This window comes from Dipodomys ordii, unplaced genomic scaffold, assembly GCF_000151885.1.
Source record: "Dipodomys ordii isolate 6190 unplaced genomic scaffold, Dord_2.0 Scaffold86, whole genome shotgun sequence".
Classification (NCBI taxonomy): domain Eukaryota; kingdom Metazoa; phylum Chordata; class Mammalia; order Rodentia; family Heteromyidae; genus Dipodomys; species Dipodomys ordii.
In genome coordinates this window covers 2,581,314-2,606,653 of record NW_012267302.1, presented here as the reverse complement: position 1 = coordinate 2,606,653, position 25,340 = coordinate 2,581,314, and the positions used below count along the sequence as shown (strand labels likewise).

The 25,340-nt window shown below is 46.2% G+C and overlaps 1 protein-coding gene across 1 annotated transcript in view; it reads left to right on the top strand.

The window, feature by feature from the left end:
• Nucleotides 1-23: 23 nt before the first annotated feature.
• Camk2g (calcium/calmodulin-dependent protein kinase II gamma) overlaps nucleotides 24-25,340 on the top strand; it is a 60,879-nt gene continuing 35,562 nt past the window's right edge. Inside the window, exons 1-5 of the mRNA XM_013025599.1 lie at nucleotides 24-118; nucleotides 494-684; nucleotides 13,300-13,359; nucleotides 21,237-21,291; nucleotides 22,068-22,133. Coding sequence (XP_012881053.1) covers nucleotides 24-118; nucleotides 494-684; nucleotides 13,300-13,359; nucleotides 21,237-21,291; nucleotides 22,068-22,133 — 467 coding nt within the window. The remainder of the gene's footprint in view (nucleotides 119-493; nucleotides 685-13,299; nucleotides 13,360-21,236; nucleotides 21,292-22,067; nucleotides 22,134-25,340) is intronic.

Here is a 25,340-nt window from a genome sequence, read left to right as displayed (position 1 = left end):
AGTCGTGGGGCACATAAAATATCATGGGGAAGGGGACTGTGGACTCAAAAACTGTGCCTTCTCCTTCCCTGCTGTCAGTGGAGCTGGGAGGCAGAGGGATCAAGCTGGTTGGGGAACGGTGATTTGAGTCTCACTTTCCTCTGTGGTTGAGAGAAATTGCTTTCTTGGGGAAGCATACCTACCTTTTCATCTCTCCTGGCTCCACTCTCAACTATTCCTATTGACACAAGGGCAGGGGCTCCCTGTTTCCTCTCCTGGTTCTCTTGGCCAGGACTGCAGGGCCTGCTAATCAGTTGAGATGCAGCAGGTGTGTGTTTGAAGCATTGCCCACCACTCCTGATGGACAGCCTGAGGTTGGGGCTGTTGCTTTGCCTGGGGACTAGAGGAGTGGGTGGGAGCCAGGTGCTACTTCACCCACATCTGTTCAGTGTCATGCAGTGGCCTCATCCTGCCTCCTTACACTGGTCACTGCTGCTGTGTGAGTGTGACTAAGTCTAGTGGTGGGAGCATCACTGTCCTCAGACCTGAACTATGTCTGTGTCACTCTGCCCTGCTCCGTGTCCCAGTTCTTTTCCCCTTCTCCCTCCAGGGGTGCTTTCTCTGTGGTCCGCAGGTGTGTGAAGAAAACCTCTACGCAGGAGTATGCAGCAAAAATCATCAATACCAAGAAGTTGTCGGCCCGAGGTGAGTGTTCCCCATCTTGGCCTCTCCCTGGGGAATCTCTTTAGAGGCTATAGCTTCTTGTAGATGCCTCAGGAGTTAGAGGGTTGTGGGGGGTGGAGGCCACATGTTTCAGCACTTGGAGATGACGTGGAATTTCAGGGTGGGTGAACCTTGAAGCCAGACAGACAAGGAGGTTGCTTGGGGAAATGGAAGGGCCCAGAGAGAAAAGAATGAAGATGTAAGAGATGTGGGTAGCTGGTCCTCAAAGGCTCAAAGGAGTTCAGTCCTTAGAGAGGTAGAGGGTCTTAGGTATGGTGGGTGGAGTGACATGGAGAGTTCTTAATTTGGGGTGCTTGGAGCCTCTCCTTTGGGGGCAGTGGTGGCCACTGCAGGCTATTCCTACTCTCTGTGCCCCAGTGGTGACTTAGGATGGAAATGCAGTAAGTGAGCAGCTCTGACAAATCCAGCCTCCCCTGCCCACCAGGCGGCAGAACAGACTCCCAAGGGAAGAAAATCTGTAAACATCAGGGGAGGCTGCTACTGGCGAGGGCTTCTAGGGAACAAATCCTGCCAGATGAACTTGATTGCTTTTTTTGATCAAATTACAAAGTTGGTGGTGCAGCAGCAGATGTAGTCTATCCTGGGTAGAGGGTGATGGTGCTTATGGCCTGGAAATCTCAGGGGCCTGGTCTGGACAGGGGCTGCATTGCCTTAGGGTGTGAGGAATGTGAAGGCCCAGACCTTACAGCCTCATTTGTGAGATCTCTAGTACCTGGGGCTTGGAAGGCCAGAACCTGTCTTTAACACCTTGAACATACACTCTCTGAACCTCAAATTGGGTACTTGCCAAGCTTACCTCATCTGATAGGTATAGACCTAGCAATGTGTGAAGTGCTCAGTGAAGAGGACTGGTTAGTACAGAGGTTAGGTCCTGGAGAGCTGCAGGGTACAACCCAGGGACAAAGGTTATGAGACTTAGAGAAAAGAATTAAGGCTAGGCAACAGGACACTAAATACATCAGGAGCCAGGGCAGATGCCCTGGGGAAGGTGTGGGCTTTGGCCAGACATCTGGGGCAAGAGATGTAGTAGATGTCCTAAGCATTCAGAGAAGCTATAAAATTCCAGAGGTGACAGTGGGCTTCTTGCTGTGTTGGCAATTGTTCTGGAACCTGTTTCCCAGGGTTGTGTCTGCCCTCTGGCTTGGGAGTCTCTCCTCATCCCTGTCAGCAGCACTTGTTCTGTTGTATCCAACACTGGCCTCTGTCTCACTTTTCATGTGCGTTGCCTATAAAGTTGACTTGTTTATTTTCATTCTCTTTGTGTACCTTAAGTCCAAGGTGATGGTTGCTATAGAGATAATGTGGCTGGTCATATGTCCTCCTCTTTGGGGTCGGGTACAGGGACAGCAGTGGCTGATTCTCTGGTAGATATTCTCTGGCTAAGAATGGAAGGTACAGGCAGTGACAATGGGGTAAGAATGAGTACTGTCCTGAGCCCACACGACATAGCCCTGGTACCCTAGAAATGTGTACAGTGTCTGCCATCTCCAATAGGTGATGCAGTGCTTTACTCCTTATCTCGCCAGTGTCCTCTGACCTAGGGGGTGAGGGAGGGAAAGAGAACTGGGAGCCAAAAACAGGGAGATGTGAAGTTGGCTGGCACTTTGCGGAACTACCTGCTTGAGCTTTTGTCTTCTTTTCCTTTCCTACCCACCTGAACTTCCCTAGCCTGTGTGATAGTGTCCTTTTCCTTCCTTATCTCCTTTCTACCTTGTCCTGTCTTTCCAAACTGGTATTTTGGTATATTTCCCTGCTCCAAACTGAGTAAGGTTTAATTTCTCTGATACATTTTTTTTTCCAATTTGAGAACAGGATTCTTCTATAAAATCATATGCTTCAGACAGCAACTCCCCCTCTTGAGAGAAGAATATGCCAAGACTGGGGCTCTGTTGTATGGCTTATATACCAGGTTCATTTTGGGACAGAGGCTTGGTCCTCTGGATGGGCTCAGGTGCCAAGAAGAGGGGTCAGGAATGTGTAGGGGCCATATTGTTGGGAGGTGGGAGAGTGGGAGGGTTGTCGTGGAGATGGAGGGAGCAATGGGTATGGCTCAGCTTTAGTCACAGGCATGGGGGATGTGAACTGGAGAGGGTTGGGTCAAGGTCCCAACTAGACTGGTGCCCATGGGGCTAGGGAGTGAACTGTGGCTTCCTTGCAGCCTCTCAGTTTACTCTGTATATTTTATAAAGGTGCAGTGGCTGAGACTGGGTTTCACTCATCGCTGTCTGTCTGTCTAGAGCTCTGTAGGTGTTAGATTTCTGTGTCTGGAAAAGAGGTGAGCCCACTAGGGTCAACTTTGGTGGTCCGAAGGGGCTGGCTGTATTTACTGGGATTCCCTGCTGGCTTGCTTTCTATACTACCATCTGAAAGGAAAAGAAAGGGTATAGAGCTGCTTCTCCTTGACATCCATGGTGAGGTGGCCAGGAGGCCTGGGGAGAGATTGTTTCGTTTTCTGGTGGGGCGGGGGTCCAGATCTGGGCAGGAAACCTTGTGGGTTGTCATATCTTGTCATTGTGGCCCCCTGAGTCTTATACTGGTGGCTTGTATTGCCAGGTAGAGAATTCATGCAGGCGTCCGATGTGCACCGAGCACTCTGTCTGTGGGCTTGTCTATGTTGTTGCTGAAAGTCACATCACATCATTTCATTTGCTTCAGTATAGCAATAGGTGTAGAGTCGAGGCTCTTACAGCAGCCTATATTTCTGAGCTTAGCTCTGCTAGGCTGAAGGAGGCATTTAAAATAGGCTTGGATGCAGGCACTAGTGGGCCAGGTGATGGCAATGATAAGTCGTTATTTTGAGATTTAAGAGCATCTCCCCCCAAGGAGCCTGAGCCCTTATGTCTTTTTTTATTTTTAAATCTTCATATTCCCTTCTTATCTTTATTCATATGCATACAGATTTTCACCTCGTGGAGCATAACATTTTATATCCTGTTCTCTTTGCTTATATTCGAAACATTTTCCCCACGTCGCTAGAGTTGAAGGGCAAATAGTCCTTTCTGTCTTCTACATAGCTTAGGATTTATCCTTGGAACAATTAGCATCATAAGAAACCTCTTCTTTGGACTATTTTTCTATATTGCAGTTGCTTTTACTAGGATGGATACTGGAGTGATGCCCTTGGCCTTACTGAGAGATGCTACCAGAAACAGTGTTATGAAATCTGTTACAGCACCTGCTATATTTATTTGTTTAATCTGTATATCCCATGTGAAGAAATGGCTTATTGATGTTACATGTAAGAAAAGCCTTCTTCTTTGTAAAGACCTGGGAGGTGATGTGAGGGACCATATCTATTTCCTTACTTTTTTGTAGGTAGGCCCTAGCAAAGTGCATGAGCATATACATGTTATATACCCTGAGCATATACATGTTAGATGAATGGATTGAGAGGACTGACTGCATAACCCAGTCATGGTCTCTTTTTGGCTTTGGCTCCCGGGAAACTTAGAGTCAAGTTGCTGGAGCCTTGTACCCTGGTTCTGGCTTGGGTTCTCTCTTTCTGATCCAGGGAACCAGGCTGTTAGAGGAGAGAGGACAGATGAGGATAAAGAACTGTGCTTGAGATACAAGGCAGTGTTGCTTTATGATTCCTTCTTCCTTGTTGTTACTGATCTTAGAGGAACCACTATTGGGACTTCTTTAAGCTCTGACTTTCACTTTTAGTGTGTATTAGGTTTAAAGTACTGGTTAAAAATGTAGATTCCTGGACAGGTGCTGGTGGCTTACTCCTGTAATCCTAGCTACTCAGGAGGCTGAGATCTGAGGATCTTGGTTCAAAGCCAGCCCGGGCAGGAAAGTTCATGAGACTCTTATCTCCAATAAACCACCAGAAAAGTGGTAGAGTGCTTGCCTTGAGCTGAAGAGCAGGACAGTGCCCAAGCTCACAGTTGAAGCCCCATGACTGACAAAAAAAAAAAGTAGCTTCCTGGATACTAGCAGAAATTCTGCTTCAGGAAACCTGGGGTGGGGCCCTAGAATCTGCATTTTTAACATGTTCTTCAGCACATCTCATGCAGACAGTCCATGAGCCACTTTTGCCACTCTTTAGGAAATGCCATCTGAAATCAGGAGCAACAGCAGTGACATTTGCTCTCGCTATGCTCCTGGGATTCACCAGAGACACCTTCACCCAGCTTCTTCCAGGTGGTATCTCTGCTGGTGTGTTCTGCCATTTGTGTTCGTGAGCTATTCTGTACCTACAGGTTTCATTCTGGGTCCCTAGATTGGGATGTCAGTCTGGTCTGAGCCTGTGGCAGGCTGAGTTGCTGGTGTTGTGGCATGTTGGCCACCAGAAGGGTAAAGGCTGTCCCTTTCTGGGTCCAGCTGGCCCTAGGGACTGAAATGGGATCCCCCTTAAATTGTGCCAGCTGAAAGTCCCCACCCCCTTGGTGTTGGCCTGAGTAGCCCCCATGACATTTGTGTCCCCTGTGGTATCTCCAAGTGAGAGTTTCCTGTTAAGGATCTGGGTGGAGTGCAGGGAAGAGAAGGGAGGGCAAGGCAGCCATGGAAGGAGGGGAGCAGGAGGAGGCTCTGTGCTACACTGAAACATCAGGACTCTAGGAAGCACTTAAGGAGGTTGTGTGCAAACTCATGTTTGCTTCTAGAGGATAAAACAGGCCGGTTTCTGGTAACAGAAATGAAGTCCTGAATCTAAGTGATTAAACTCCTCTAACTTCTGCAATGAATGGAGGAGCAGGCTGGGCTCCCTCCTGTGTGCTAAGGCTTTTGCTGGGCCACTTTCATCCATGATGAAGAAAGGGGACTTAGTCACACAACCCTGGCCAGTCACTCTGCCCTCCCACCCCCTTTCCCAGAGGGGCTTGGAGCACTGCATCAGGAGTGGGGATGGAGGTTGGAAGGTGGCCTTATCCCATAGGAGAGGCCCCTGCTTTTCTTCTACTGCTTGCTCTTGTCCCTTGTCATCATACCCTTGTCAGAAGCTGTGCTGAAATCCTAGAGGTGAGTGGCTGACCCCATTCTCTGCTGAGGCTGGAGACAGGGCAAGAGAAGAAGGGGTGTGACCAGCTCCTGCCCCCATCTCTGTGCTTACTTCTCTCTGACCAGCTTTGGTTAGTGGACAAGTGCCTGATCCCATGGGTGCCAAAAGGGTGGTGACAGGAAAAGATGGGCACTTTGCACCTCTTGAGTGCCTCTCGGAAGAGGCTCTTTGTCACCTGCCCATGGCTAGACAGATCTTCCCCAGGACCATTGGGGAAATTAAGGCATACAAGATTTGTTAGGGCTTTGTTTTTGAGCTTTAGGTATACCTGCGTGTGTGACTGGTGCTCAGACCTCCGCATCTTCAGGCAGCTTGATCTTCACACCCCTCTAGGCTGCTTCCTTTGAAACACAGCTTTTGGGTGCTTTGTCCCTTAGTGAATGCTAGTATGCCACCCTATACCTCTCCATCTAACCCCACAGCATTAAGTCCAGTGGAGCAAATCCCTCCTATTGCTAGCTGAGGCTCCACTCATCTGCACCCACATTTTTGGACTCTATAGTGGGGACATATCTAGATACTCCCCAATACAATCTCTACTTCCTGGGCTGTATCAGCAGCAGCAGGGTCCCATCTGCTCCCCGATTTTCTCTTCCCTCTCTTTCCCCTCCCCCTTGCTGCTGCCCTGGGAGGAGCTATTTATAGGGGCTGCTTCCTGGGATGTTTTACTTGGGGCTGGTTACCATGAAGGAAATGTCACCAAAACAGTGGGCAAAGACTGCAGGCACCCGGAGCCCTGCTGGGGGCATGGAGAACTCAGCGACTGACCCTGTGCTGGCCCTTCAAAGTGGACATAGTGTCTACTGGCAGAGTCTTGCCTTCTTGGGGCTTGCTAGTGACCCCATGGGGATTTTCTTCATCTAAGCTGGTTTGGAGCTTGAATTGTGGGGCATGTTTTGGTGCCTCTTGCTTTTCCCTCCTTGGGTGGCACTTCTCTTGTCTTGAAATCCAAAGGACAAAATGGGCTCCAGTCTTATATTGCCTGATTGGAACTGCTCAAGTTAGGGCTGAAAAGGAGGGAGGGGTTTGTTAAGAATCAGAGCCTTGGGGATTTAGATGAGCATATTTCAGGCCCTGTTCCCTTGTGTTCATAGGCTTATTTACTCCCCAGATGTACATGTGTGAAGGAATTTGAAGCCATGGTCCCTGTCCTTACGTGCTGAGATTCAGAGGAAAGGATGTGGTGTCACAGTGTCAAGGGACAGTCAATGAGATTGTGGCTTGAGATTCCTAATGGTCAGTGCCCAAGGCCCCAGGCTGTTTATAAGTAGCTAGGGAAGGTGGATTATGACACCAAATCCCTTTGCTGCCCTTGTTTCTGCTTCTCCAAGGAGGCTAGATGGGGCTTCTGCTGTTTGGGAAGGAGGTAGAGGTACTCAGTCAGGCAGTTAGATGAGACCACCCTATATCAAGTGTTTGAAGACCCAGGGGCTGCTGGAATCTTCTAATGATTCATGTTGGAGTCACAGGCAACGACCTGCAAGATACTTTTGAAGAGGAAAGAGTATCTGAGATTAGAACTCAAGGAGAGCCCTCATAGCCAGAGGGTGATGGTGTATTCTTGACCCCTTACAGAGCTTATATGTTTGGGTGGCAGCAGAATTCTTATTAGAAGTTAGTGCTGACATTGTGATTTTAGAGAAATGCCAGTAAATCGGGTGGGGAGGAGCGGGGGACAGGGAATGGGTGGCTACTTTTCCCTGAGCCTCCATTGTGAGGAAAGGAAAGGGATGTGCATTTGCTGTAGCTTCTCCCTTGGGGATGGAGAGGAGAGGTGGTTGTAGGGCTTGGTGTGTCTCTTTTCTGTATACTATCGCTACTGACTTACTGTATCTGCTTCCTCTTTCCTGCTTCCCTTATTGTATCTGGTCACTCCTGGCCATATTACCTGTAAAATCACAGTATCCTGGGCTAAGTCTTGAAGCACTTTGGCAGAAGCTGTAAGAGGCAGAGTTTCTAGTGTTCCTTGTTTCCCAGGTCCTGGCCCTGCCCTTGACGAGCTATTGGGAAAGGCCGAGAACAGGGCTTGGAGTGTTGGATCAGATCCCTCTTAAGGCTGCTTCTGGTTTCTGCTCCGGTTGCCACCTCTGTTCTTGAGGGTGAAAAACTTTCAGAGGGCTGTGGTTGGAGTTAGGTTGAAGGCCAGCAGGGTGGGTCTCCATGGCAGGAACTCACTAGCAGGCAGGAAGTGGCCCTGTGCAAAGCGGGAAGTGGCTCTTGTCAAACAGGAAGAGGGGGCTGGGCTGTGGGAAGGGGCAGGGAGGAGCCTCATAGAAAGGTGGGTGAGAGGAAAGTCAGTCTGGGAAGGTCCAGACTGCTCCCTAGTAGTCACTGTAAAGAGTAGTGTCTCTGGAGAGAGGCTGCTTTTGTGGCTGCTATGTTATCACCTTGGGATGCCAAGCCAGAGTTCATCCCCAACAGCATAGAACAAGTCAGATCAATGGCCTTGTCACTTTTTGGGGTTGGGATGCTATGTTTAGGTGGGATACCCTTGCACTTTGAAAGCTACTTTACAAATTATTACTCATAGATAGGTGTAGTGGTTCAAGACTGTAACCTAGCTACTTTGGAGATAGAGACCAGGCAGATTATGGTTCAAGGCCAGCCAGACAAAATAAGTAAGACAGCACTTCTCAATCAATAAGACTTGCATGATAGTGAGCACCTGAGTCCTCTGCTACAGGGGAGAGTATAGGTTAGAGGATTGCCATCTAGGGCAAATGTGAGACCCTACCTGAAATAATAACTAAGCAAAAAGGGCCTTGAGTATAGCTGAAGTGGCAGAATGTAACCATGGGACCCTAAATTCAAAACCCAATACTGTCTGTCACACACACGAGAAAGTCACTACTTGTTTCTGCTGGGATGGAGCACTCTCTTTTTGATCACTCATGGCCAGTCCTGTCCTGATTACAAGACAATAGGTTTGGGAGAAAAAGACAGGACACAATAGTTGGAGAACTGGTAGTCGGAGAGCTGGAGTGATGGCTGGGCTGTGCATTGTGTGGCAAAAAGAGTCTGGGAGAGTGTGGTAGGCAGAAACCACATGGCTCATTGAGCAGAGAGTTTCAGGATGGCAAGGCGCCACTGCTAGTGAGGCCAAGGAAGGGGAGGGACCCGTGGGCAGCAGTACTCCTGAGGCAGTCCTTTCTCTGAGGAGGCCCTGTTGCTGGCGTTTAGGCTAAAAACACGACTAGGTCTCATCCCAGGATGGTGACAGAGGACCTTATGGGAAGTCCCAAGAACAGATCAGAAGGCTTAGTTGATATGTTTCAGGCTACTTGTTTGCCCAAGCAGAGGGGAGAATGGGTCCTGTTCTCTCATTATCTCTGATGGTAGCTATGGCCTTACGTCCAACCTGGAAGATTTTGTCCTTGTTATCACTGGGCCCTTGCAAAGGGTTCTTTTATATGCAAGATGTTATATAGAGGCATTATGCTAAGTAATCTACCCACTTTACCTCATTTAAATCTCAGGAATTTCTACCTTTGTTCAGAAGTAGGAAACTGCTTCCCAAGATAACACTTGCACTGCTCACTTGCCTTCTTGAGGTCCTAATCAAATGATACCTTCTTACTGCAGCTGCCCTTGACCATTTTATTTTATTTATTTATTTTGGGTCCGGTCCTGGGGCCTGAACTCTGGGCCTGGGTGCTGTCCCTCAGCTCTTCAGCTCAAGGCTAGCGCTCTACCACTTCAGCCACAGCGCCACTTCTGGCTTTTTTCTTTTTGCTTATGTGGTGCTGAGGAATGGAACTCAAGGGCCTCAGGCATGCAAGGCAAGCGCTCTACCACTGAGCCACCTTCCTAGCTCCACCAGTTTATTTTTTAACTTACACTTTCTCCTTTCTCTGCTTTATTGTATTGAACAGTGCTTGCTGTGATATCTGACATGCCATTGAATTTCTTACTGTCTATCTCCCCCTCTCCTAAAATGTAAGCTCCACGAATAGGGATTTTTGACCGTTTTGTTCGCTGCTGTTTCCCAGTATGTAGAACAATGCCTGTCACATGGTTGGTCTCAATAGTTTTATGAAGGTATGAATAAGAATCAGGTGTGTTTAATAGCTTGCGGGAGGTGGCAGTTCTGGACTCAGTCCAGGGATGTCTGACCCCAAAGTCGATGTATGGCTAGAATCAGAGGGAGAACCAAGCTCAGTCCTGGAGTTGAGAGATGTGGGTGTTACTTAGACTGTAGGACTTGACTGCTTAGAGTTGGGCTTGAACTAAGTGGTTGACATGAACACTCTAGATCCTGAGTAGCTCCTCTCAGGGCTGGGAGCTGAATCTGTGTTTCCTCTCCACTCTGAGTCACGGGTAAAGCCAGAGCACCCTTCCTTATTTTTAGTGCTACTGCTGTTGTAGGGCTGTAACCATTAGCCAATAAGAGACTTAAGAGAGGAGATAAACATTAATCTTCTGGGCCTTCCCTCAGCTGCCACCTCCGCATTGCAAGATGCTGTTCTCCCACACCTGCCTGGCAACCAAGCCCAAGAATTGTAGGTCAAGGGTGGTGAGGTGAGTGGTCAAAGACAAGGATCTATGTGATCAGAGATGGATCTATGGCTTGGGGGCTCTTTACCAAGTCCAGGACTGGGAGGGAAGTAAGGTTGCCCTGACATATGGACAGACCTGGAAGAAGCAAACTCCTTCCCTTATGCCACCAAGCTTTATGTCTTAGCTTACGGAGAGTTGGAACTTACCTGTAGTTCTCCTAGCTACATCCTGGTCAGTGGTCATGCTGAACCTAAGAAAGGGAAGCAAAGTCTGACCCAGATCTTTGGGCAGCTGGGATGGATTAGCTGGGCAGCAGGAACTAATCTCTGCCTGTTCTCACCTCCTCCCATTGCTATTGCTAGAGGAAAAGTTTGGGACAAAGCTGGGGATAGTTAGTGAAACTTTTAAGTGTGAATTCCTTGTCGTGTATAATCCGTACATTATCTCAGACTGACAAGTTGAGGTTGGAATTCCAGGGCCGTGCCTTTCCTGCTATTGAACCTTGACAAGTTGTCTTCCCTAGGCCTGTTTCATCATCTGTAAAATGGGGCAATTGCAGCACTTACCTTGTAGGATCATTGCAAGAGTCATAGTAGATTTTAGAGCTCTTCAATGTTTTGGGTAGAGGCAGGGTGGAGAGAAAACCCTCCCAAGAGAAGTGTTGGGTTGCAACTAGACTCTTGTTCTGCTAAATCTCAAGGCTTCACTCTCACTTTCCTTAATTTGGACATCATGGCACAGTGCTGGAGAAAGGGTACCAGGCCCCAAACATCTGCATCCACTTCCTATCTATGTTACCATCAGCAGTTAAGCCTCATTTTCCTTATTTGTAGAGTAATACAGCTAATCAGATCTCTTCTTCACAGACTTCACAGAGCTTCTGTAAGAATAAATTACAGTAATCCTTGCCTTCTGCCTGACTTGTAAATGCCTAGTAAGTAGTAGTTCTTACTGCTACTGTTGCTCTTGTTAAGCACTTACTGAGCCCCTGTTGATGGAAAGAACTCTAGGAAGTACTAACTTAGAAAGTCTCCACACTGAAAGAACTTGTGACTGAAAGGTAGCTGTTGTGATATATGATGGGCAAAGCCCAGTGGTGGGCGATGGGAGGAGGTCATGGTCAAAGAAGGAAGAAACCACCCTCTGCCGAGAGGAGCAGGGAAAGCTGTATGAAAATGTGACTTTGGCAGTATTCCAGCAGGTGGAGTTAGAAAGGCAGAATAGGTCCTACTCTCTCTGAGCAGCATTTTCTCTTAATTCCTAGAGCTCTGCCTTCCTGTGGAAGGGATTGACCTCTGCAGCTCACTTGGATATGAAGACTCTTCAGTTTCTAGTCATGTCTTCAAACAGTAACCCTAGGGTCTGAGTGCAAAGAAGTCAGAACTCACAGCAGTGACTGGTTAGGATACTGCTAGGGAGAAGCAGGATTTGTAGCCTGGATTCTCTTTCTGTAAAATAGATGTCATAGAAGGGCCAATGACAAGAGACAATGGCTATGTGGTATAGAAGTGAATCTTCAGTAGATGTTAAACTGTATTTCAAGTTATCATTATCTTGATGATCTTTATTGTCAGCATCATTATATATTAGGGTTGCCAAGAGGACTATGTAAGAGAATAGATGCAGAACTCCTAGCATAGTGCCTGGTCATATACAAAGCTCAATACAACTTAGCTATTGCGCTAATCCCCTTTATTCTCAATTTTGCTTCCCAGAATTTCAGTTACCTGTGTCAGCCACAACCCATACTTCAGGAAGTCTAGAAATAAGCAATACTAAGTTACTGAAGTTACAAATTGTATGCTAAGTAACATGATGAAATTTTTCAACCTCCTGCTTCGTCCCACCCAGGATGTAAACTGTTGCTGTATCTAATGTATCCATGCTGTGTAAGCTACCTACCTGTCTATTAGTCACTCAGTAGCCTTCTTGTTTGTCAAATTGATTGGCTCACAGTATCACAATGCTTTTTTTTTTTGAGTCCAGTTGTGGGGCCTGAACTCTTGGCCTGGGTGCTGTCCCTAAGCTCTTCAGCTCAAGGCTAGCACTCTACCACTTGAGCCACAGCACCACTTGCGGCCATTTTTTTCCTGCTTATGTGGTGCTGAGGAATTGAACCCAGGGCCTTAAGCATGTAAGGCGAGCGCTCTACCACTGAGCCACCTTCCCAGCCCCTCACACTGCTTTTATATAGGGTTGGATATTAGCTGGAGTTTCAAGTATGCAAAGGGGGTTTTAGAATGTATCCCTTTCAGATAAGTTAGTGCTTCTAATAAGAAAGAGGTGCTTAGCCAGGTGGCAGTAGCTCACACTTGTAACTAACTACTCAGAAGGTTGAGATTTGAAGGTGGTGGTTTGAAGCCAACCCATGCAGAAAAGTCCATGAGACTCTTATCTCCAGTTAACAAGTGAAACTCTGGAAATGCAGCTGTGACTTGCATGTCAGCCTTGAGTGAAAAGCTAAGTGATTACAGTGTCATGGTCCTTTACTTTTCAAGTCCCAATACCGGCCCAAAAAAAGAAAAGAAAAAGAAAAGGAAAATGGTTTTCAGCACTCTGATCCTATTAAAGCACTGATAGAGGAGATAGTGCACCAGAGTTTGAGCTGAAGTCATGGATTTGAATTTGGGTCTACCACTTATTGACTTGGTGTGTATGTCCTCAAGTTATTTCCTTGTGTCGGAAAAGTGTTCATAATAATTGTTTCCAGGAGCTGGGAAGGTGGCTCAGTGGTAGAGTGCTTGCCTTGCATGCATGAGGCCCTGGTTCGATTCCTCAGCACCACATAAACAGAAAAAGCCAGAAGTGGAGCTATGGCTCAAGTGGTAGAGTGCTAGCCTTGAGCTGAAGAGCTGAAGGACAGCACCCAGGCCCAGAGCTCAGGCCCCATGACTGGCAAAAAAATAAATAAATAAAAAATAACTGTTTTCAGAATTCTAGTGATTTGCTGAATTACTTTAGCCAAAATTGCCCAAAGTGCATAGTTTGTGCTTAAGAACTGAAAGAATATGAATATCCATGTGATCACAGATAAAATGGATAGTTGATGACTTTTCTTTTTTTCTGTTTACTTCTAGATCACCAGAAATTAGAGCGTGAGGCCCGGATATGCCGACTTCTGAAACATCCAAACATTGGTAAGTGCCCTGCATAGTGTATTCTGTTGTTATTTTGTGGAAGGCAGCTTTTATATGTGAAGTTACCTCAGTTCATAAGCCTTCACCTGATTTCTTGTTTTGCAGTATAGTAGCTATGTTGCAGAACTGTAGAATTTTCTTATTTACAAACCTGAATAAGCCCACTGCTGCAGTGCTATGTCAGGGCAGGGATGTGAGGCATTTGAATAGAATTCAGACTCCCTACTTCCCTTTCTCCTTCCGTCTTCAGCCTGACATCCAGGACCCTCAGTGTATGAGGTTCTGGGCATCCAGCCTACCAGTGTCCCTCACCAGGGGCCATCCACAGCCTTCATGAGAGGCTCAGGATTTTGTTTTTCGACCTGAAAGAGTTTTGTCCCTGTTGCAGTGTCCTGAACACTCTGGGGGTTTCCATGGTGCTCCTGTTTGTGTTCTCCAGAGCCAGGAAAGCAAGCTGCCTGCCTGGCTTCTCTGGGGAAGGGATAGCAGGAGCTGCTTGGATAGGGAAGAAGAAACAAATCTAGAGGATTTCTCCCCACTCCCACTCTGACTGGGGAGACAAGAGCACATTGTTAGTTGTTCTAAAGCCTGAGGAGGTTTGCCTGCCACAACCCACTCTGGCTCAGTTTTACATTGTTCAGCTGAAATAGTCTTCGCCAAAAGTGTTGGCCCTGATTTGGTGCTCCTTACAGAAGGGACAGAAACTGGGCTGGCTGCAGTGTTTGAGCAGAACCCCCAGTGTTGACTTGAGGCAGAGCAGGGACCATCTCCTAGGTTTTCCTGAAAGCCCTGAGTCATCACAAAAGACAACACGTGTTCTGTGCTCCTCAGGCATGGCCTAAATATCAGGGCTCCCACAGTGCCCCGGAGGCCGCCTGTTCTGCTCAGTTGGTGGCCAGGACTGTGAGGCAACTTGCTGAAGCTTGATGCTGCCCCCGGAGCTTCCCAGCCTCTGGCTCCCCAGGTCTCAGAAGGCTCAGTGTGAGCTCTTCGGTGGAAGAGCTAAGGTTGTATTCTAGCCCACAGGGAGGGGAGCAACACTGAGGTAACCAGAACTCCAACCATGCAGGGCTTTATAGATTGCAATCAGCAGCTTGGATTACACCCGAAGCAGATTGGCATAGCCAGTGCTTGGCTCTACACAGTGCAGTGTGTTCCATGGAGCCAGCACCTCCAAGTCTGCAAGTCCTGGTCTTAAAGCTGCTAGAGTTCCTGGTGATTTCTGATGTTTAGACCTTTCACCTAAGAACTTACCTTAGGTAGGAGAAGGCCAGTAAAGAAAAACACCTAGAACATTAGTAACAAATTCAGATGTATTTTGTTTGGCTGGCACAGTGGTCTAAAAAAATTTTTTTAAATTATTTGCCAGTATTTAAAAATGAGATTTCAGAGCTGGATGCTCATATGCATCTATAATCCTAGCTACTGAGGAGGCTGAGATTTGCAGTATTAAGGTTCAAGGCTAGATCAGGCAAAAAAGTCCATGAGACTACCTCTCCAATTAACTAGTAAAAATCTGATCTGGAGGCATAGCTGAAGTAGTAGAACTCTAAATGAGCAAGCAAGTCTAGTGAGCATGAGGCCTTGAGTTCAAGCTTTGAAACTGCCAAAAATTTTATTATTTTTTAAAAACTCTGTTTCTCAGCTTTTCGAACCAGATGGTTTGGCTCTAAAACCACACACCGGCTTAGAAGCTTTTTGGTGTTCCAGTCCCAGCTCTCAAGTCCAAGGACAATAACTTCCTTTCCTTTGTGCCTCTTGTAGCCAACTCATACAACAGTTATGCATTGTCCTTCTAAGGAGATCTAAGGGGTAGAGTCGGGGTTGATAATAGAGTCTGACCTACCTCTGCATCACATGAGTAATGGGGAAGGTTGACCACAGAAGGGTCAGGGTATAATAATCATAATTGAGAAACGAATGGGAAGGGCAAAAGTGAAATGCTAGCAGAAAGGTATCTTAGCCATCTTTTTATGTCTTTCTAGAGCTAAGCAAATACTTTGTGACCTCTTAGATTTACTCAGTTTGCTAGGTCTTTCCTTTTACCACTTGCTTCCAGCTCAGAATATAGACAAGTCTCTGTGCTATTAGTTAGGCAGCAGGTCCTGAGAATAACAGACATGGCACGATCAGTTTGTCAGCATCAGAACTGTGTTTCTGTTTCATGTCTGCTCCCAGGTACTAAGCAAACTTGGTCTGTGGACCAATTCTGTAGTCTAGGGCAGGCAAAGGGATGGGTAAGTCAGGACTGTGTTCTGGGAGCACAAGCTGGCTTCTGGTGGAAATCAAGACTCTTGAAGCTGTGGCCAAGCTGTGGAGTCCAGGACACAGGAGTTGCCTTGGATGAGGTTTTGTGCTCCTAATTTGATATTCTTCCCCTTCTCCATGGCTGTGTCTTTCAAAGCTGTGGCCCTTTTGACTCTGACCTTTTAAACTCTATCCCAAAGGGAAATAGGCAGTCTAGCCCCAGAATGGTTTATAGATGAGGAAGCTAAGAGCAGAGTACAGATCATCAGTCTCAGGCTGCTGTCAGACTCGGAGCCTCTTGAATTCATAAGGGATATTTGGTACAAGGTTTAAGGCACCCCCTAGTTCTATCTCTAGTATCTATTCTGTGCAGAATTAAGATCCTACTGGAAGAGTGAACCCTAATGTAAACCATGGACTTTGGGTAATGATGTGTCAGTGTAGGCTTATTGATAATAAAAGATGTACCACTGTGGTGTGGGATGTTGATTGTAGGGCAGGCATGCATGTGTGGGGAGGGTAGTATATGGAAAGTCTCTGTCCCTTCTGTGCAATTTTGCTGCAAACCCAAAACTGTTGTAAAGAAATTATTTTAATTAAAAACAAACAAACAGTCTGTTAGGTGTAAGGTACACTGTTGAAGTCAAACATCCCTGGGATAGTGGCCAGTGGTGAGGAGAGGCATGGAGTGGAGGAGCTGTGTAGAGCTGGTAGTCTGAAGTCTGAATGGAGTACTTTCTACCTATGATCTGCTTGCTCTCTGCTCTAAATTCCTCTAATGAATAGACTCTGTCTTCCTCCATGCTGAGCTGCCCCAGCAGTTTCGATCACAGTCTAGCGTTGTGGTTTAAAGCAGCACTTCTTGAACTTTTATGTGCTGATGAATCAGACTGGGATAGTATCAAAACACAAATCCTGATTCAGTAGGTCTGGGGGAAGGGCTGAGATTCTTCATGTCTCACAGTCTCCAGGTGATGTTAATGCCACTAGTTTGTGGTTGGTACTGGAGAAGCCCAGGTTTGCGGCTTTGCGGTTATGCTCACTGGGTTGGATTTGGGATTTTGTAGTTAAAAGTTGTGACCTTTAGCAAGAGACTTAACCATGTGTGCCTGTCTCTGTTGTCACCTGAGTCCCTTCCTGGAGCTGCAAGGGTTCAGCAAGCAAAGGAGTCTAGGAAATGAAAATGATGAAAATGAAAATGGAGAGTCTATAACACTAAACCCCCAGCCTGAACTCAGTTCATAAATTATTCAACACAGACTACCATCTACCTTGGGCCCAGGGCCCATTCAGCTAACAGTAAATGTAGCAAAACCAATTGCTAAGAAAAATGAAACACTGAATCATGACCTAGCTTTTCCCAAATCCTTGCCTCTAGGTGAGGAGTTCTGCCACAGCTGGCCCTTGGGGATTAGGCCAGTCCACCTCAATAAGCCCTTTTAGCAACAGGCCTCTTTCCCACTGTTTCAGTGCTGTGGACAGTTTTTTATTGGGGACACTTTCTCAGTGTTTTTTTTTTTTGTGTTTTAGAAAGATCTGTTAGAGGGCAGACTGTTGAGTGGGTTTTTGTTGTTGTTTTTGTGGAGTACTGTGGCTTAAACCTAGGGTCTCATAATGCGCTGGGGAAACACTGTACCACTCAAGCTATGCCTCCAGCACTGTTGGGGTTTTTAAAGAATTGGAAATAGCCACGACATTTATACTGTGGACTTCTTAGGCCTGAAGGTGTGAAATATCAAGAAAAAAAGTATTTAGGTGTTTTTAGCCTGTCCTTTTTTCCACTGATTTTTTTTTTTTCTTGTCGGTCTCGGAGCTTGAACTCTGGGCCTGGGCACTGTCCCTCAGCTCTTCAGCTCAAGGCAAGTGCTCTACCACTTGCGCCACAGTACCACTTCTGGTTTTCTGAGTGGTTTATTGGGAATAAGAGTCTTAGGACTTTCCTGCCTGGGCTGGCTTTGAACCATGATCCTCAGATCTCAGCCTCCTGAGTAACTAGGATTACAGGTGTGAGCTACTGGCACCCAGCTTCCACTGATTTTAAAAGAGTAGTAATAAGGTTTATTCTGAATTGCAGTAGTATTTTATATTTCTTTTCCTAGACCATCTTTTCTATGGACTTGGTCCAGGCCTCCCTGCCTTGTCATTACTATGGAATGGGCTGAGGGAAGATTCAGATTATTTTATTCCACACTTCTGTAGCAACCTTTACTTCTACTTTATAGCTTGTGATATAGTTGTGCTTAGTTGCATATTTGTGCAATTGCTGTTTAACGCCTGACTTCAGTACTAGCTTCAAGCCTTGAAGCTTCTTGGTGGCAGAGCCAAACTCCTCTTCTTTACAGCCATATAAACAGCCCACTCCAGTGAAGTTGCCCTAATGGACGCCGTCAAGCCAATCAGAGTGAACTCTGGTTGCTTAGTGGATAGATAGTCATTCCCTAGTCATTTTATGATAGAAGAATATTGATGTTAGTTTCTCTTCAAGTTCTAGTTATGCTGCTTAGTATAAATTGGACTTTGTTTCTCTCTCTTCTTTGGTAGTTTGAAGTCAGACCTCACATTTGCTAGGCTGGCTAAGTCAAACTTTTCAGCCACCCCCCGCCCCTTGTTTTTTCTTTTGCTGGAACTAGGCTTTGGAGTCAGGGATCTTATACTCACTCAGCTTGCTTGCTCACGGCTGATGTTCTACCCCTTGAGTCCTACTTCCAACCTAGCGTTTTGCTGATTAGTTGAAGATGGGATCTTGCAGACTCTTCTGTCCAGGTTATCCTTGAACAGTGATCTTTCACGTTTTAGCCTTCTAAGTAGCTGGGATCGCACTTGTGAGCCATGGGCACCTGTGTCTACAAGACTCCACATTGGAGCAGCTTAAGTAACTAGTATCCAATAAAATAATGCGTGTGGTGCAATGCTTGGCATATAGCAACAGCTCAAATAAATTTTAGTAATTACAATTTTGATAATTGTCATCAAGAATCTACCTATTGGTGCTTAGAAGGCACAGTCAGATTTATCTTCTTGTCCTTAGTACCCTGTAAATTTATAAATTGGAATGAAAAGCTAGCATTCTTATTCAATACCCCTCCCCCCTTGTCTTGGCATGTTGGGCGCCTTGCTCTGGGCATGTGTCAGAGGCATCGGGGCTGGGTGGCCTGGAAGGATTAGTCTTACTTTGCTGCTCTTCTAATCCTCTCCCACCTGGGCTCTGTGTGTGGCCTTCCTGAAGAAGGGCAAGCGCCAGTGATTCTGTGTCTGGGCAGAGGCCTGAGTATCTGCGCCTCTGGCCCTGTTCTCAAGCCTGCAGTGCTGCTGGGGCAAACCTAGTGAAAGGGATGTCCATGTGAGGCAAGGCTCAAGGCCAAGCCTGGCAAGGTAGGGCACCTGGGCTCCCCTGGGAGTAGCTGTTAGCAGCCTCCTGATATCCTGTTGGATCACCATCCTGCTGCTGTTAGTCAGCTCTCTAATGAAGCTGGTCTGGCTTCTGGGACAGCCAATTTCTAGGGGATTATTTGTATTACACACTTTAATGCTTTTTAATAGCAAATTTTTAATTAAATGGAAAGTCCTTTTGGAAGTAAGGGAGCAGCTACAGCAGGACTCAGCATGAGGCACCCACTGAGACCAGAGAAACTGAGTGAAGAGGGAGGTAGCAGGGCTTTGGGGAGCTCATTGAGCATGCCAGCCTAGGGGGGCAGGCGAGCAGCAGGGATCTGGCTGTAGCTCCTTCCTTCTATCCTAAAAGCCCTTCCTGTCATTTGTAGGCTGAGGAGTAGGATTGAAAAACCAGATGGGATCAAATCAGGTAGGCAATATGATGTGTAGATGGTCCTTAAGCCTTGGGTCCAGTCCTGGCAGCCCTCTCAAGTCCTCATTTGTCACTTGAGGAGAACAAGGGGACTGTGGTGATGGCTCATTGCCTTGGGCCCCTGCATCATGTATTTTGCATTCTCGCTGATCTTGCTGCTGCAGTGTGGCAGGGATATAGAGAAGTACCTTAGCTCTTAGGAAATGCTCTGGCACTAGAACAGGAAGCAACCAAGGAAGAGATACTGTGATTTCTTTGTAGCTGAATACTTTACCAGTTGGTTTGGTGTCAGGCCATTCCTGAAGTGCTCCCCGAGATGCTCCTGTACTGATGAGGACTGGAGCAAAGGTCAAACAGAGGGGAGCCCTTTGGAATAGAGGTTCTTCATCAGGACAGTTCAGTTAGGGGAGGGACAGGAACACTGGAACAGGCAGCCAAAGCAAGTTGTGTTTGCATTACAATGATGCTCAGGGATTGGCATCTAACCCAGAAATGGCTTGAAGAGGAGACCTCAGAAGACATTAGGTTGGTCTTTTGCCCGAGAGCTTTGGAGGAAAAATTGGGAAGGGATTCTGCTTGCCAGCCTTCCTTGCACTTGGTGAATTACCCTACAGCCTTCTCCAGCCTCTGCCTTCCTGGACCCATCCATGATGCTGTCATAGGTACATTTGTGATCAATCTCTCCTGGGCTCCGTTGCCTTGCTACCTAGTATGTGAGCTGCTCTTCATTTTTTATAGGATTCAGTGGAACAGACCAGCCTTTGGAGTTAGAGAAGCCTGAATTCTTTTCTTGACCTACCACTCTTTGGGCAAGAGATATTTTTTCTTTTTTCTTTTTGTCAGTCGTGGGGCCTGAACTTTGGGCCTGGGCGCTGTCCCTCAGCTCTTCAATTCAAGGCTAGCGCTCTACCACTTGAGCCACAGCACCACTTCTGGCTTTTTTCTTTTTGCTTATGTGGTGCTGAGGAATCGAACCCAGGGCCTCATGCATGCAAGGCAAGCACTCTACCCCTGAGCCACCTTCCCAGCCCTGGCAAGAGGTCTTCAATCTCCAAGCCTCCACTGTCCTCTTCTGTAGAATGGGAATCTCATTCATCACAGAGCAGTATAATAAACTCCTTGACTAAAAATAACTAAATAAACTCCTTGAAGGCAGGCACTACATCCCTCTGTTCCTCCTAAATGCCATCACCTAGCCTGGGGTCTGGCAGATGGCAGTGCTCAATAAATGTTTATAGAATGCGTAATGTATGTCAAGAACCTAACACAAGGCCTGGTGTATACTAAGCACTTGAAAATCATTTATCACCTTTGTATAGATGTGCATGTGGCCTCTTGGGCTCACCATTCACTATCCTGCTCCTCATCCCTTCCTACGGGGCTCTACCGTTTACCTTTTTCCACTTCCCTTCGTCCTCCTGTTCCCATATGCTCCTCAGAAGGAGCCCTGGGCTTTCCCAGCTTGTCATTCTCATGCCTCGCTTCAGCATTGCTGGATATTTCTTAGTCTGTTTTACTGCAGTGGTTGTCCCAGGACCACCTTCTCTAGGTCTAACCCCTCTAGGAAGATTCCTATACTTTTTTTTCTCCATCTTGATTTGCATCTTAGACATGAAACTTCTAGTTCTTGCCTGAGATGGAATGTGAGCTGGAATGTCTCTTTCTATAGTGACTTGAGAGGGGTGGTGTCAGGCATATTGTCTGTGGTGGCTTCAGGAGTGTGCCTGGTGCGGCTGACAGGATGGAGATGGGGTGGGGTTGCTAAGGAGGACAGGATTTCCCAGTTTTCTCTCTGTTAATCTCTGTCCCATCTCCTCTCTTGCAGTACGCCTCCATGACAGTATTTCTGAAGAAGGGTTTCACTACCTCGTGTTTGACCTGTAAGTGCCACTTTCTGAGGGCGTGGGGGCATTTCCCTCCAGCTGGCTCAAGGTGAAAGCTTGGGTAAAGGTTGAACTTTTTCTGGAAATTGGGCAGGTCGCCAGCCCAAAGCCCCTCGTTTTCTCCCCAGAGTTCCACTCCCAGGATGCCATTGCATTTGCATTTCTCTTCTGCAGTCCAACTTGTGCATATGCTTTTTTCTTGATTTGTAGTGTGTTGTCCTTAGTGGAGAAATAAAATAGAGCTCTTTGCATGACCTGAAGAATTCTAAGAGATTGAGGGTAGCTTTTAACTGGGCTCCATTTGATCTCTCTTCCACTTTGGTTGTTCTTTAACATCTAACGAGTATGTCTTTATCTCCTGGAAACTCCTCTCCACTATTGGCAGGGTTGGGTTTCTGTGTCTTTGGTCTTGTTATTCTTCATGGTTAGTAGTGAGTCTGTCCTTCTTGGACAGCTAAGTGTTAGTGTTCATATTGGTCTCAAACAAAACTAACTTTTAGGGTAGGTTGGATATTTTTTTCTATCTCATAATTGCTTGATTGTTAGCTAATCTGTAGGGTGTGGAAACAAATGTCTGGAAAGAAGGGACAGCCTGTGCATGTACTGCAAGGCGCCTATGTTGCTGAAGGATTGAGCATGTTCTGGGCTCTCAGGTGAAGCACACTTGGGATTTCTCTTTAAAAAATGTTTTACAATATGACTTTGTTACTGGTGGATGCTGGGGTTGGCCAAGGGACCCTTGCCTCTCTGACCACTTCTGCTGTTGGTTGCAGTGTTACAGGTGGAGAGCTGTTTGAAGACATCGTGGCTAGAGAATACTACAGTGAAGCAGATGCCAGGTGAGATGAAGGCTTTGTTGTTCCAGTGCAGCTCTGATTTAGGATCGCAGTGTGTCTTGGCCACCTTAGGAGGCCAGCATTATGTCTTATTTGAGTAGTCTTTGGGAAAGATGAGCCAACCACTTGTCTGGACCAGATTGTGTAGTGCTGAGCTGTATTCTGTGGACAATATTAGAAGTTAAAAAAATTCAGTACCCACAGATCAATTTCTTTCAAAGCCCATTCCAAGTCACCTCCCAAAATTGTATCTTTCCCTTGTACTATTATGTACTTTCATGGCCAAGGGCTGTCTCTATGTCTCTTGCAAATCCTAGTATGTACAAGCCACTGAGCTGAAGTCCTGGGGTGAACAGAGAGAGAGAGCATTGTTTCTATCATGAAGGAGTAGGAACTGGGGAACCTCTTTGGAAGTTTTTAGCCTCTTGTCACATAGTCCCTTGACTACCATGACTAGCTTCAACATGAACTCTGCTGGTTAGGGACTATTCTCCAGCCTCATACCTCAGAGGTCAGCCATCCATAGAAAACCTTGTGGCTCCTTCAAATGACACAGCAGAATTCTACCCTACCACAGCACTCAGGTGATTGTTTAGCCTGCATTTCCCACCTCGACTTTCTCTACCATCCCTCCCCTCCTTAGTCCCTCTTCTTTCTGAGAGTGATATCCTTAGAACCTGGTTTTGATCATCCTGCCTGCAGCTTATCTAGCTTATGCGGTGGCTCAGGCTGCCTCTGGAGAGTGGGGGAGTATAGCTTGCTCACGAATTTCTCAACCCTGAGTAGCCAATGTTTGCTGATCAACTTCAGATGCTTCAGCCTCAGGAAAAATTCTCAAGTGGGGAGATGAATTCCAGTGCCAGCAGGGGAGGACCAGTCTGTAGGAAGAAGGAGGCAGTGATAGCTCAGGGAGCTTGGCCGGGAGAAGGGGAGGCGGTGCTGGGGAGGGACTGTACCAGTGGGCTTGGCCTGGCTCTGCTGGGACACTTCGCACTTTTGCCATTTTTGGCCAGAAGGCTCTCCCTACTAGCCGGGCTCTGTTCTAATTATACATTTCTGTGGAGACTCGCCTCTGCAGCTCAATCTTAAAGTCCCTTTGGCCCGTTCTTGGGTTTTGTGCTATGGGATACCCTGAACTAGGATTCTGATAAGACTCCTTGGCTCTTGTAGGAGCCTTTGCACAAGAGTCTAGAGAAAGGAATCAGAAGTCCAAGCCACCCAGACTTGGCCTAGATTAGATACACTGCAGACCTACCTAACACTCCTAATGTGATGTACTAGGTACCTAGTACTAATAACTGAGCATCTATTCTCTAGACCAGATGTTCTTTCAACATCAGAGTTACTGACCCTTAGTTTGTTGTTGTTGTGAGGGCTTCTCCTGTGCATGGTAGACACTTAGAGCCCATACCTGATCAATAGGTGCCAGTAGTATCCTCTCTATTCCCCAGTGTGTGATGACCAGAAATGTCATGTCTCCAGACCTTACAACTAGTGTTCCTTGGGGGCAGACTCCCCTTCCCCAGCTGTAAATTGTCCACCCTTTCTGCCAGAGTTTGACTGTAGGGATGGCAGGAGTGTTTTCAAGGTGGACCCTGTTTTAAGAATCAGCAGCTGAAAATAGGCTTGGTCAGGGGGCAAGTACTAGCGAGAGTGGGTTGGGCTAAAAAGGAGGACAAAAGAATGAATATGGTTGAAATAGATTGTTTGCATCTATGAAAACAACAATGAAACAGTTTTGGGAAACAGGGAAGGAAGAGTGATGGAGGAGGTGAGATTGATTGGAATATATTGTAAATGTGTGAAATGTAACAATGAAATCCCCCTCTGCATAACTAATGTAAGATAATTTAAAAAAATGAATCAGCAGCTGAATGCAACTCTAGATTAGGTTGTCTTTTTCTGTGCAGTAATGCTCTTCTGGTACCATTTAGAATCCATTAGGTATATTGTTTCTGAAAAGAATTTATGTGTTTGTTCTATCTTCTCTAATGATAAACTTCAGGGTGGCCACTATGCCTTATTCATCTTTACATCCTGTGTGGCAACAAGCACAACCTGATGCAGTCACTCAGGATATGTTTAAATAAATGAAAGTGTACACCCATCCCCAAATCAACTTAGATTGCTTAGTTAGACCCTCCTTCCTAAGTTGTTGCCATAAGCTTTTTCTCCAAGAAAAAGTTACTATATGGAGAAAGAGAAATAAAAAAGGGAGTGGGTGGCCTCACTTTTCTTAGACATCTGGGATGCCTTCCAGTGTCTTGGAAACAAAGTGGGTTATGTTGGACCTTTGCAGTGAAAAGAAGCCATGGTGGATCACTGTTCTAGTCTCTCCTCTGCCCTTTAACAGGTCTTTACTTCCCTCTTCTGTAAAAATAAGTCTTGGTAGGGATGTGGAAAAAAGGGAACCCTTATACATTGTTGGTATTGTAAATTAGTACAGCCATTTTTGGAAAATGGTATGGATGTTCCTCAGAAACCTAAAAATAGAATTACCATCTGATCTAGCAATCTCACTACTGGGTAAGTACCCAAAGGAATGGAAATCAGTATTTTGGAGAGATGTCTGTACTCCCACATTCATTGCAGCATTATTCACAGTATCCAAGACATGGAAACAACCTCTACATCTATCAACAGATGAATGGATATTTAAAAAGTGCTGTGTACTATTCAGTCTTAAAAAAGAAAACAAACAAGACAAAACGAAACAAAAACAAGAAATTCTGTCATTTACAACAACATGGATTAATCTGGAGGACTTTATGTTAAGTGAAATAAGCAAGCACAGAAAGACAAATACCATTTCACTAACATGTGGAATCTCATAGAAGTAAACTAGAATGGTGGTTACCAGTAGCTGTGATAAGGATGAATGGGGAAAGGAAAGGTGCTGGTCAAGTTTTAGACCCAAAGAGAAAATTCTGGCACTCTATTTCACTGCAAGTGATATTAGTTAGCAATAAGGCATTTCCAAGTAGCTAAAAGAGGATTTAAATGCTCTCACCGGGAAGAAATGATAAATATTTGAGGTGAAGGATATGCTGATTATTCTGCTTTAACATCATATTTTCCCCTTACAAGTAGATACAAATGTTTTTCAAAATAAAATACAGCTTGAGAAGTTTTAAAAAACAAAATGACTTGAGCTAGATGAGGTCCAAGGCCTCAGTAATTTTCTGAACTTGTGACCCTATGCTTTTGGTT